Source organism: Nyctibius grandis, chromosome 8 (genome assembly GCF_013368605.1).
Source record: "Nyctibius grandis isolate bNycGra1 chromosome 8, bNycGra1.pri, whole genome shotgun sequence".
Classification (NCBI taxonomy): Eukaryota; Metazoa; Chordata; class Aves; order Nyctibiiformes; family Nyctibiidae; genus Nyctibius; species Nyctibius grandis.
The window spans coordinates 26,648,232-26,662,392 of NC_090665.1; the positions used below are offsets into that span (position 1 = coordinate 26,648,232).

At 43.8% G+C, this 14,161-nt stretch overlaps 1 protein-coding gene across 4 annotated transcripts in view; it reads right to left on the bottom strand.

The window, feature by feature from the left end:
- The window catches only part of NTNG1 (netrin G1), a 164,008-nt gene extending 149,907 nt beyond the window's left edge, over positions 1 to 14,101 (bottom strand). For 2 of the 4 annotated variants that reach the window (XM_068406098.1, XM_068406100.1), the window contains exons 1-2: positions 13,909 to 14,101; positions 7,062 to 7,768 (exon numbers count right to left, since the gene is read on the bottom strand). In XM_068406098.1, the coding sequence (XP_068262199.1) occupies positions 7,062 to 7,307 (246 nt within the window). In that variant the 5' untranslated portion in view covers positions 7,308 to 7,768; positions 13,909 to 14,101. Of the gene's footprint in view, positions 1 to 7,061; positions 7,769 to 12,950; positions 13,094 to 13,908 lie in introns of those variants that run through there. The other 2 variants (XM_068406099.1, XM_068406096.1) reach the window with 1 other exon arrangement.
- Between the last annotated feature and the right edge of the window lie 60 nt (positions 14,102 to 14,161).

The window sequence follows — 14,161 nt, forward strand, 5'->3', positions numbered from 1 at the left end:
ATTATTACAATAAGCATTGATTGATCGTTGTGTTAGCTACAAATGTCTAATATATCCAGCTAACTTCAGGGGAATAAACGAAATAGGAGAGCAAGTACCAAATGGAATAAAGGCAGTGTTAAAAGTAGCAGTCAAGCAGTTTCTACGAAGCGCATTTATAAAATATACATCTTGTTAAAAGGATGCACTTTTACACATAGCAGTGATATGTGCCTTAAAACTCTGCAACTGAAAATAAGTATGAAACTGCAACTGAAAATGACTTTGTTTAGGAACCCTGTTTTACTCCCAGATATTTTTAACAACTTCAGTACTTTGTGGGCGTGCTTTTGCTTTGTTTAAGGTTTGAAAACATTCCAGTACCCAAAGTGTAATTGAGGGGAAAAAAAAGCAACTGAATAGAGTTTTATTAATGATTTCCTGGGGAATCTGGATGCGTGATAATGAATAAAATGCAAATCTGTTTTACTGGCAATCCTCAGTTTCAGTTGATGAGAATTTATTAACTTTTAGCTTGCTTCCAGTTGGAAGAAAACAGAGATTTTACCAAACTTTTTTTTTAATTCCTGCTGTCATTAAGTATATCCATTTTTTTTCTCTTTTATAAAACCAAGAACTCCTTTCCCAAGAGGTCCGAGGAACAAGGATCCTTTGAAGTGTCTGCGGACAGGGTGCTACCAAAGGCACAGGTAGGCTGTCGCCTCCGCGCTGACCTGGGAGCAACGGAGGGAGCTGGGGGTGACAGCATGAGCAAAGGGCATGGTGTGTGCTACTCGCTTTCCTCTCCTCCTGCTAGCTGCTCTGGTCTGAGGCTGGAACGTGTGGACTAAGGTGGTGCTTTGATGGGAACAGCCATGTCAGTGGGGTGGCAGCGATGTCCTGCCCTATGCAGGGGAGAGGAGAAGCGGGGTGGGGGGGAGGCGGGGGCCGTAGCTCACCATACAGGTCTTGCAGTACTAGAAATGAAATGAAATACCCAGTAACTTAAGAGGAAACACCAAAATAACTCTGCTCCCTGAAGGATAAGGTTCTTTCCAACAATGACAAAGCAACACTTGTATTAATAAATGTGCTTAAGAGAGTTCAAAATAGATCACAGAATCACAGAATGTTAGGGATTGGAAGGGACCTCGAAAGATCATCTAGTCCAATCCCCTGCTGGAGCCGGATTGCCTAGACCATATCACACAGGAACGCGTCCAGGCGGGTTTTGAATGTCTCCAGAGAAGGAGACTCCACAACCTCTCTGGGCAGCCTGTTCTAGTGTTCGGTTACCCTCACTGTAAAGAAGTTTTTCCTCATATTTATGTGGAACCTCCTGTGTTCCAGCTTGCACCCATTGCCCCTTGTCCTGTCAAGGGATGTCACTGAGAAGAGCCTGGCTCCATCCTCATGACACTCGCCCTTTACATATCTATAAACATTAATGAGTGCAGGTATTGCAAATAAAGTCTGCAATAACTTTGAGCTGTACATACTTTTAAAGTATACAAGTATGAAAATCCACATTAAACAAGACAGTAATGTTAGTCTCATCTTTAACTCCCATTCTGCCCCATGTTTCCTAATAACATTGCACAGATGGAACTAAAATGAAGGACTGTATGTCCTTACTCAGCCCATAAAAGGAAAAAAGCTTTTTTCTTATCAGTGTCTCTTAGCGGTATTGTTCGACACTGTTTTAAAATGTCTTACCCAAGAATGCATGTATGAATGCCAAAATGCTTCCAAAAATACATTTTTATTTCACATTTTGATTTATACGTTACTCAGAACAATATATGTTCATTTAATTATTTCAGTAAACACAATAATGGTATCACTAGCTACACTATGGAGTATTTTCCCTTTTTTAAAGATATGAGCCTACTTGTAATTAAAGGAATGCTATATTAATGACGCTTAAAGTCTCAGAGGGAAAAATTTAATGTCCACCTCATAATATTATGCCAAAATTACATGCACAGAAGACTTTTTAATAATCTTTGTTGCTTAATTTAGTTTTGGCTATGAAATACAGAGTAGCACTCAAGGGCTCAAATTTCTACTGTCATCAGCATTTCTGCTCTATAAATTGTACAAATGCACAGGACGCCCATCTGTAGGCTTCTATTCAAGCTTCTCTTTAACCTATGAAGAAAATTAGCTGCAGGCAATGATAATTGCCGATAATTTGATAATTTTTAGCCACTGGCATGTGGGATGGTATTATGATAGCTAGGTCTAAACATAAGCAGAAAATTTTATTTTTGCATTGCCATTTCGGCCGCAAACACAGGTTGGTAATGTAAACTTGTCTCCAGTTTGCAAATTGCATCAATAGCCACTGGGAGTCTCCTGGTTAAGCCCGTGATGAATTTACACGCTGATCCCGGCTGAGGTTTGAATGCAAACCCCATGCTAAAGGCTGGATTTCAGGACAGGGGCCAGCCTCTGTGCGAGGGGCAGGTGCAACTCTGGGGCAAAGGGACCCCCAAGCCATGAGCGGCACTGCGGAGGCTCCCGATGCTCGTACTGGGGCACAGCAGGCAAATGTTTTAGAAATGAAGAAGTCGGAAGCCACCTATGCACTGTTCTTATAGGGCAAAAGATAGTGACAGTCATGAAAAGTCAGATTTGTTTCGTTTTATAACAGGACAGAGTTTTGTGAAATTGTAACAAGTGCTTACAAAGAGGGAAGTAGATTTCACCAACTGTTAGTTACTCCTGGGGATTTAAAGCAGATTTGTTTTGTAAACTGAAATGCTGCAAGCCACAAGAACCAGCACCCCCAGGCACTTAAAAAGTTGCTTACAATGTCTCTGCAAAGTGAATCCTGCAGTTCTGAAAACATGAAGTGGCTTCTCTCTCTTCTCCTTCCCTCTCCTCCCAGGCCAACTAAGCGTAAGCATATGGTGCCAGACACACTCTTACCAATGCCAAATGTTCAAAGTTCATGAATTACAGACCCACAGGAACGGTCACGCTGGCTCAAACACTGTGACTGTCTAGTCCAACTCTGACTGACAAAGGACAGCCAAATTTCCTCAAAGGAATGCCACGGAAAGCAAACGTGCATTGTCTGCCAGCATGTGTGCCTCTCTCTAAGCAGCTAGAGATTGCTTTAAAATGTACAGGGAAGCCAGAGGTGACTAGTCAAGCCCCTCTGCAGGGGGCTGGTTACCCCACAGGCAGGAAGAGTACTACCTGTTGAGGAAGGATGCTGTCACGTCCTCCTTACAGACACAAGCAACTCCACGGACAGAAACCATGAGCGTTCACTGCTCTAAGCCATTCATTTGTTTATATGTTTCTTTCATGCATCTCTCCTCTTGAGCAAAATCCTTTTCCAAGCCCTAAAGATCCTGAGCGACTTTAAAAATGATGAGATTTTAAACAAATAATAATTTGGAGGGCTATTTATTTGGCTTCTGCTTTTTGAGCTTCTCAGTTTCATTTTCAAACTTTTATCTGCAATCAGAAGGACTAAGAAAATAAAGCTGATGTTTTAAATGAAAGCTGAGTATATCACATAATCACAGGACTCCAGGGGTCTGAGGTTTAAGAATAATCTCACGAGTTGTCAATACTGAATGTCACCAGAAACTATAATGTTATTCTCAGAACAGATTGCATAAAAGCAATTGTGGGATAGTTTTCCTGCTGCATGTTCCCTGTAATACCTATGGACACTGTCCTGGAGGGAGGACCCAGAGGTACTTCAAGTCGTGAGCTGCCACGTGCTGGGTTTAGCCACCAACTAGAGGAGTGGTGCACTTTGCAACAAATCTGCATGTGCAAACCCTTGTTATTCGGTCTGTCAACTAAACAAGCTCACTGAGTAAAAATTTATAATGGGCTCGTAAGAACATTTAATTCCATGGGGAATATGCAGAAATAAGTAGGAGGCAAATTTTACCATTAACTGCCCATCTCTTCTGTATTATATGCTTGTGTGCATTGCAATGCACGATTGCATTGTGTGTTATTGCAGACTATTATCATCTCCCTCTCACAGACTGCCTTAGATTTTTACCATAATCTCCCAGCAGGACTTGGGTGAACCTCTGTCTGGTTGTGTTTCAGAGCTATAATCTATACTACACTGATAGCTGACATAGACTCAACAGCTAGAACCTTAGTCCATGTAGTCTGTGGTGAATAGAAAATGGCAAAGCCTGATCCAAGAACTGATATGGAAACAAAACAGGAGGCTGCTTCAACCTCCTCCTCTTCCTGCAGAAGCAGGCTTGGCTGTTTGGTACCATTGCTTATTGTTAGGATATCTGAAAAGACCCTGATCTCCAAGGCAGCATTAACCTGATTTCAATAACTAAACGCTGGTACACAGGTTTAGCACGCAAATATCCAATACTCACAATAATAAACCCAAGCATTTGTATAAGTCAGTTTGGCACTTCACCATGCTGAAAAGAAACCTTTGGATCTCTGTCACTTCAAATTCAGCATTTTTTAGTGCAAGAACATGCCTAACAGGAACGCACTCTTTTCTACTGCCCACCTCCTCCAAGTATGTCAGTGCTATCTTCTTAACTCATTTTCTAAAACTGAAAATGAACACACAAAGAAAATCTCCTCATTGGGAAATGCCAAAGCCTCAGCCCTACAAATATGTAAAACCTCCTTTTGACGGAAATGTGTAATTTCTACCTGTAGCTATAGTACAGATAGACATGAAGCATTTTTAGGGACGAGAGTGCTCTGCTGCTGTGCAGTACCTCAGAAATGTCAAATACTTGTAATTTTCCTAACGTTTCAAGTAAGTCAAGCCATTACCAATGCATATCTGAAGATAGTGTATATCACAGAATCACAGAACATTAGGGATTGGAAGGGACCTCGAAAGATCATCTAGTCCAATCCCCCTGCCGGAGCAGGGTTGCCTAGACCATATCACACAGGAACACGTCCAGGCGGGTTTTGAATGTCTCCAGAGAAGGAGACTCCACAACCTCTCTGGGCAGCCTGTATATGTACAATATACATCTATACTGAAAGCAAATACAACAGTTTATCATGTAGGAGCCAGTCACTCTATGCTCACATCACTAAATACACACCTCATTGCATATACTCTCTCTCTCTCTCTCTCTCTAGGTCTTCCTCTTTCTCTACTTCTTGTGCCAGGATTCTGGTGGCCTTCTGCATCTCAAGGGCTTGAGCAGCAAGAGAGCCACAGCTGTAACCTCAGGTCATTCCCAAGCAAACTTCCATCCCCCGTCACAGCACCAAGGACCTTGCTAGGTCAAATGTTTTCAGGGGGAGTTCTGGTATTAACATTTTTAATATTTAGATTTAATGTCCTTCATTTGTTTTTTGTTTAAAATCATTATTCTAACTGAGAGTGGACTGATAACCAAGGCCTTCAGAAATTTGAAAAATTACTTAAGACAGGAATGTTCATCTGCCCCAAAAAGAAGAAACAAGTTTTGCTAGGCAGTTTCTTTTGCATTAAAAGAACAACTTTTCTTATTTGCTACATGATGAGTTACTAAACATCACTGAGGGCTAAATCACAGCTATTACTATTCTGAGGGAGAAAATACACTTCAAGATAAAGAAAAAAGAAAAAGATCATATTACACAGGGCATGCTGCTTTTATTTGTTTTTAAACAGTGTCTGCTTGAAGCTGCTCAGAGGTTTAGAGTGTCAAAGCCATGTCAACAGAGATGGATTAGTGGGCAGAGAGCAAGTGGTGCAGTCAAAGGTTCACAGTGAATGTAATTTATTCACGTAGCTCCGCAATTTATCACGTGGCTATTACCATAATGTACGTGGGAAGTAGCTGCATGCATGCACATAATGCCCTAAATGGATGTGTGGTTGGACTTGAACTCCTTACAGAACAGTAGTGGTTGAAAATGATACCATAAGGCATTTAAAACCAAATTTCCTTCCTGTGGGGATGCTGTCACACAGCAACAATGATTTTTACACAGGCAAATAAAAATCTTGTAGACTTTTCTCAGTTATGATAACCTGACTTACCAGAACTCATTGTTTTTTTAAATCTAAATTAGGTAGGTAATGTGATGTACATTTCCAGTGCTTTATTAATAGATGTAATTGTATATGTTTTGCATCTCAAACTCACATTTTCTAGTCAAGGAATACTGTATTTTCCACTCAATATTGAACAGAAATATTCAGTGGCAAAGAAAATGAATTCTCCATGTTTGTGAGGAGAAACAGGTTACCTACAAGTTGAAGACTTCCTTTAACTCAAATGACCTCTTACAGCACAATCTATCAAATACTTAGGAGCAGCACAGCTGCAAAAGATTGATATGTATAGTATCTGTCTGGTTTCACATACCTGTACAATTATTTACCAAGCCCTACATTTCCAAAACTAGTCTCTAATTTTAGGAGCATCTAAATTAAAGAGCTTGACTCTGGTCTTTCTTCGTTGGCTTGAATGCCTACAGTTTCAGTTAAAGAAGAAAGCTATCAGTAGCTGGTAGAGCTGGCCCTCACCTGGACGTGTTTCTTGCTGCACTGTGCATACATGTAGGTATGGACTTGCTGGTATGCACCTGCTGCATGTGGGAGCAAGGCTCCAGAAATGCTGCTTGTGGCTGCCTGAGCCTGTCGGAAAAACTCCACCCACCCAGCTCCCATCACCACTTTTTAAGCTTCTGTAGTTTGAGTTTCTAACAACAATCTCATGTTTGGAAATGATTCCGAATTATACCATGCTATGATGCTTTCAGGTGATCGTATTGGAACCAATTCACTCAAGTCTCTCGTGATCCAGGCAAACGCACCCCAGTTATGGGTTAGTGCACTAGGAGTTTCACGCTGCTTTCTTTTAAGTCATTAAAAGTTGACCTAGAGAGACACTGAATTCAGACAAAGTTAAGTCGGGTCCCCATAAGTAGAACATCCCATTGCCCAGCTTAATGAGCTGCTCAGCATTTTGTTCAGGAGAACCTTTCACATTTGGAATATGATGCAGTCTTTCTTGGATAACTACATGTGCGCTATAGGGCTTCCATTCTGAAGGCATCTATCACAAACATATACCCACTAATTATACAAAATTAAAAGCTTGCCTTACCATTGCACAGAAGGTCTCGGGAGGATCTCCACACGTTATGTCTGGGGGATCCAGAGTCACTTTTACGTATTTGATCATGTCTCTGGCTTCTGGCTGGCAGGCCATGTAATCCCATACTTTTCCTTCTTCTGTGTAAATCTGAGTCTTACACACGTCATAGTGTCCCCACACGGAAGGGTAGTGCTGCATCACGGAGGATACGGTAACCCAGAGGGCGTGAAGTGACAGGAATCTTGACAAATACATTTCTAAATCCTTTTATGTCACCTTTGTAAGGATGCTCAGTACTGACGTACGTGCAGTCTATAGATTATATGTATATGTACATATACATGTATATATTTTATAAAATAGATTCCAACTCAAACGTGAAGCATTAGGATAGGGTGTTTGTTTCACTAAGTTGAAGACTTTGGTAGAAGCCACCAGACCCCGATGACAGCCTTTCACAGCAATGCAGAGCTTGTCCTTTGTCTTATAACTTATCTGTCGGGGCTTCTTATAAAAGATGTCCAATAGCAGATAATAATTTGTGAAGTTGCAGGTCTTCAGCTACACTGTCAATAACCCTGAGTGATCCTCCGTGTTCAGGGCTTGCAGGGGATGCCCAGATGCACTGATAAATCAGTATCCGAAGCAAAAGGATGAGTGTCTACAGGCTGGTGTCTGTTTCCCATCAATCATTCTTTTCTTCTGGCACCAGCACCCTTTTAGAAACAATAAGAGTTAGAGTTATTGTCCAAGAATCAATGCATTACGAAATATACGATATGTTGACATTTTGGAGGTTTGATGCATTATAAAGCAAATTGGTATAATATAGATAACCTTTACCGTGGGTGCTGTGCTAGAATGGACAAACCACCATAATTGTTCACAGTGAAAAGTATTTTGACATGAAGGATTTAACTCTTCTCCAACACAGACAGATTTATAACCTTCCAGGTGAGTTACAGGTTTTTGCTTCCAAAACTGTATTTTTACCCTAGCAAAACCAGAGAGCAAACTACTGAACACAACCGTTGCCCAGACTGTGCAGGCAGGCAGGGGAGCAGGCAGCAGCAGGAAGGCTCTTTTATTAAAGTGACACTGAGATGGGTATGAGGGCTACCGGGTGCTGACAGTCTCTTGGCAAGAGGACCTCGGCGAGCTCCAAAAGCCTTGTGCATTTCTTAGATTATTTTTTTTTTTTTTTAAGAGTAACAAAGATATTGCAAGCACACTTCTATTTCCTTGAAATGTCTCATTAGCACTGGAAGAGCTTTGCTCTTTTTTTTTTTTTTCCTTTGAACTGTGATTTACTCATCACACTGATAAACTACTGATAAAGATAATGGTTCATTTGTAGCTTACTATAAGGATGCTTTCCCCCTCTGTTATAGCAGTCTTATTTTCCTAGGTTTGGGGGTGGGGGTACCTGTGTACTCAGCATTTATTTAATAGCAGATATATCCCCTTTCCTCTCTTCAGGAAGCAACTAGGAATTCTCTTGGTTTGTATCACCTCAGTCATATTATTCCAGGTATAAAATCCTAGGATGTTATTATAACAACTTAGAATGTACATTTACTAAAAAACACAGGTAAAAATAAAAATTATGTACTAGGGAAACTGCAAAGACAGAGTAAGTTCCCTAAATACGGACAAGGAGAACCAGGGCTAGGAACTTGAACTCATTTCTCTCAGCCTGCGCCTAGTGTCAGCCTGTGCCAGCCGAGGACGGGGAGCCTGGGTGCTGGGCTCTCTGCAGCAAGAGGGCTTCAGCGAGCCGCCGCAGCACTTCTGCACTGTTTTTGTCTGGGCGCTAAAATCTAAGCAAACCCATCAGACAGATGTTAAGAAACAAGCGTAAGTCACCCCTTTCTGCAGCCTGCTTTCCTTGTTCCCGGTTTTAAAACATGCCCAATGTCATCAGCCCTCCTATACCCCAAAACCACGGGAAGTGGTATGTGACCTGGTGGGCTCCTTAGCGTGTCACTTTGGTAATACGTATTTTCAAAACTTATCTTCAAAGCTATTTGCAAACGGCCTCCCTATATTTAAATAATGCTTCATCTTAAACTGAGCTAAACTACAGACACTATGAAATGCCAACAGATGGTTGATTTGTGTTTCCATAGCAAAGTAATTTACAATAATTGCCGTATGGACGTAAATGCAATTTTCCATTATATTCATTTTATCAAGTGTTATCATACAACTCTCGTATATTTTATCAGAATATGCAGAGACTATCTGAATTTTCATGCAACAACAATTCTCAATTAGTTCGGATATATTTAAGCATCAAATCTGAATTTGACACAAAAGCAGAAACATATAAGACCAAATTAAAATTAAATCTTTGTAAGAAGCACACTGCGTAGTACCACTGTTTTTGTAGCGACCTTACATTCTTTTTTGTTTTCAGTTGGAATGTTTACTTATTATCTTGGAATTCAGTAATTCAGAGAACACTTTCCAAGTCATTCTAAAGACACCTCTTACTCTTTCCCTTTAGTCCTTTCCAATGTATTTTACCATCTTGTAGGGGGAAAAAAACCACCCCCAAAACCCCATAGCTTAGAACAGTCATTATATAAAAGGGAAACAAAAACTCTGCTAAAAAGGAGCCAAATTATTTTAAGTTAGTGACAAATCAAACCATATTCTGTATTGGAGAAGGCTTGGTCATAGCTGGAATAAACAGCAGGTGAATATCATGTTTCTGTGTAGAAATAAGAAGTTACTGAGTTTAATTATCCTTAGACTACAAGCCTGTATATTCAGGCAAAAACAGATTTGTTTTCTTTAATTTCCTTGCTAGCTCTTCAGTTACCTGTAACCTTTTATAACTGCTAAGACTCAGGTTCACTAATAAACAGGACTGGACAGGACTAAAATAATGTGAAGCAAGCCACTACCTTAACACCGTGTGCTAAAATACTTCCCATATAACGAATTCTCATTAAAGTAAGACAGAGTCATAATGATAGTTGTTACACAGAATTATAGACTATAACATCGATCGAATTTAGTGCACTGACAAGGAAAAAGTACAGAGGAGTGCAAGACATCTGAGTGTTAGGCAGCTGTAGCAGTGTACGACAGACATTCCTGACAAGAAGCAGCCAATTATAGCTTAAATTTCTGGCATATAACCAGTTCTGATTAATAGTTTTCCATTACATTACAGACATATTATTAATGTATTAAAAATGGCAAGCTTTGGCAAGAACTAATACGTCATATCTCAGTTAGTCTGCAATATCTTCTTTTAATGAGCTTCCATTGATACAGAAAAAGATATTGACCAAAGCACATTAACGACCATGTGCTGAGCGCTGCTGGGGTTTTTCTGACAGAGCTATACGATTTGTCTTGCTTATATTTATTCCTGCAGAGTCACTCACAATATGCATTCTACATTTCAGTGCTCTGTTGCTTAAGGACACATCTATTTGAATTATTCTGTAAAAAAAACAACCAACCAAACAAAAAAACCCAAAAACCCCCCCCAAAACATTTAGACTAACATTTCTGAAATTTACAGCTGTACCAGTTGTGTAGTGCTAAGCCTCTAGCTGTGGCCAACACATAGCGATGTATTTTTGTTCCCAGTAATGCCTATGCATTTGAACTTACAAAAAAGCAATCAAACAAATCGGGAATAACTAATGTCTGGTGCCCCAATCCCCTGCACCCCACGGTGATCTGCTAGTCACACATCCTGGGAGCTGGGGGTCCATGGGGGTGGCAGAGAGGGAGCAGCGTCCTTACTGCCTGCGGGCGAGGGAACGGGCGAACTGCTGGAGGGACATCACCTAATGTATGCAAAGCCTCTGGAGCACGCTGCTCCCCTTTGTGGGGCAACAGCGGTATGAACTGCGGGATGTTTCGGGCCTTGAACGTTCCCATGTGCCATAGCCTCTGCAATACGGGAGGCAGTGGTGCTGAAGGCCACTTCTGCTGTCTCTGCCTTCCCCCAGAGCAACGCTCTGTCTGCGAAGTGCTGGACGCTCAGGCCACAGTGAGCATGTGCTGGCTGTTAAAGAACAGCACGCAGTTGACCCCCAGACTCAAGTCAGCTGTGAAGGCAGCTCTGAGCACAGGTGCCCCTTTCCACGTGGGAAGGTCACACCTCAGGCAGCATTTTAATTCTGCTGCCTGAGCAGGCACCCCCCTCACAAACCATCTAAGATGCACCTCAGCAGAAGTGGTGCTGGTAAAGAACTTCAGATCCTGTCAAGGGTTGCTAGCAAACACTCCTCCTCTGCCTCCTTCCATCACCATGAAAATCCACCCCCTTCCCCACATAACTCCCTCTGCACGAACCGTGTCGGCTGGATGCCCTGCCCGAACTCCCTGCCGGGAAGTTGCTGGGCAAAGAGAGCGGGTGGGCTCCCTGCCTCCCTCTTTGGCAACCAGCAGGTACACGAAGGAGGTAATAAAATAACCAGCAATCGCCTCTCCCCCAGACCGTGCGTTTGGTAAAGCATACGCTGCCCCTGCGCACGAGCGAGAACGAGAGCCAAACACAGTTATTGTAACGCAGGGCAGCCCGAGATCTGGCTGAAATCATTAAGCAAGGGCAGGGGTGCTGGCTGTCACCTCCCAACGGCACCTCCAGAACAGTGTTTTTGCAAAGGAAACATGTTTTCAGTTTGTATCCCTAACAGCTTCACCAGCTGAATGCATCTAATCAAGTCCAGGTAAAAAGATCCTTTGTGTCCACTCCAGTTACTAATTACTTAAAGACAGTTTAGAATGTGTCAAAATAATGTGTATTACAAAACAGAACTAATCCTCGTACCTGCAACTTGCATTTAATAAAACCAAAGTGTTTTATACCTTGCTACACCTAGACAACTTGAGAACCTGGTACATATAAAGCTCTGATATTTAAAAAAACCCACCAACCTCAACCCCTTTTATAAATGCAAAATTATTCATCTCTGCAAACAAGAAGGGAATCTGTATTTAACGATTTAATACATGCTTTCTATCAATATCTGTATGAAACAGTATATTCCAAGCAATTGTTGTGGTCCCTTTGGACTCAAACGCTGCTCCAAAGTTTAGGTTCTATTTTCATCCAGCTTATTTAACTGTTTAGCAGAAAAAGATTTCTTTGCCTCAGGAGGAATTTAAAATGTCAATACCTATTGGCTGAAGAAAATAAAATACTGCATTCTGCTACCAAAAAACTGGGATTCGGCACTATACTTAAAATATTTCTGGTTTTCCCACATCATTCTTTGCTGAGTGACACCTCACACTACCGCTGCCATTACTTGCTGGGTATCATCAGCTGTCAGCACAGGGAGGTAAAGCACTTCAGCTATTTAAATTCTGGAGCCTTTGTATGTAGCTGTTTTAAGTTTTTCTCTCTAGAATCTTTATAATTGTGGCTTATTGCCTTAAGCATCTCTGTACCTAGCATCAATCTATTCTGCAAGTTTTTCCTCTTGGAATTTAAGTTAGCATTTGGGGCGGTTGAGGGTTTTTCTGGTTATTATTTTTCACCCCCAATAAGGTAACACATGCTTCTCAGGTAGTGTGTCTGCGGTACAGGGCTACCAAGCTTTCAAGTTGTCATTTGAGCTGATGGTTTTCTAAACCCTGATGAAACTGTAAGTTCTTAGCCTCAAAACTGCATGAAACCAAAAGCCTAATGGACTCCGAATTTGTTCTGCGCTATTGCCAGATATTACATACGTGGCTAGAAAGTTGGTGCCACTTCTTATCAGTGTCACAGGGTTGAGGGTTAATGGCAAAGTCCACTACTGCACAAGAATATCGCCACTAACTCCTGGAAACTCTCTGGCAAACATCCTTTAAAGCTCCAGAAATATGCCAGAAATCAACATTTATTTTTTTCCAAATAAAAAAAAAACAAAAACCACGCACCCAAAAAAAACCAAGCCAGGTAAAGTTCTACTGTGGTTTTCTTCCCTTTGATGGGCTGCCCAGGCCACAGCTTCTCATCCTCAACCGCATTGTCCTTAGGCAAGACAGTGATTTATTCCCTCTTTAAAAGTGTCTCCACCGTTTGTTTCACTCACTGTCTCTGCTAACATCTCCGCAGAAGTAAGGCTGGCTCCTAGCGCATCAGATCCGGAATATTGAAAAGTTGATTGCAGAACAATAAAAGTATATTCGGCAGAGGCCAAAAATGCACATGCACCAACTGTGAGAGAACAAAAGCACCTGTTTTATCAGGTTCAGTTGCCCACCGCCCTGTGGGGTTTCTTTAGGGGTGCTCTGTGTGTGCGAACGGCCGGAAAAGCCGCCTGCAGGTTCCGATGGGAGGGAGGCAGCGAGCTGTTTCCAGGCCGAGTACCGGCGCCCGGTCCGCTGCTCGCCGCCGGCGGGGTCGGCCGCTCCGCCCCGCGCTCTGCCAAACGGCACTGGGGAGCCTCCTCAGCCCCCCCTGCGCGGGAAAACCCGCGCGGAGGGGCGGGAGCCGGCGCGAGGCCGGGCCCCTCCCTTGGGGCTCGCGCTCCCTCAGGGCTCTCCCACCGCCTGCGCGCCGCGGCCGCGCCCCTTCAAAGCCGGGCGCGGCGCGGCCCGGCTCGAGATCCGCCGAGAAGGCAGCGCCGCGCAGGTACCGCCCCGCCCCGGCCCCGGCCCCCGCCGCTCTCCGCTCCGCGCGGGCGGCAGGGGGCGCGCGGCCCGCGCCGATCCGCCCTCGGTCCGCGGCTGGAGCCTCCTCGGGGGAGCACCGTGAGGGGACACCGCGCGCGCGCGCACGCACGCACACACACACACACACACTCCGGCACGGCACAGGTCCCCTCCGCACCGTGCAGCCCCCTCGCCCCATCCCGTCCCGGGGTGCGCGGGGTCGCGGGCGGGCGGTACTCACCGCTCGAGCTGGCCCTCGCCTCACCGCGGGGCGGCGCGGAGCCGCCACGGGGCCGGGACGCGCTGGGGCTCCCTCGGCGGCGGCATGAGGGGCCGCGGGGCGCGCGGGGGGTACTTCCCCCTGGGAAAGTTGCCGGCGGGGCGCGGGGGCTCGGCGAGGCGCGGGCGGGGGCCGCCACCGGCCCTAGGCACTTGTCGGCGTCGAAGTTTGGCGGTGTGCGGTCGGCGGGCGGTGCGCGGCGGCCGTGGGCCGG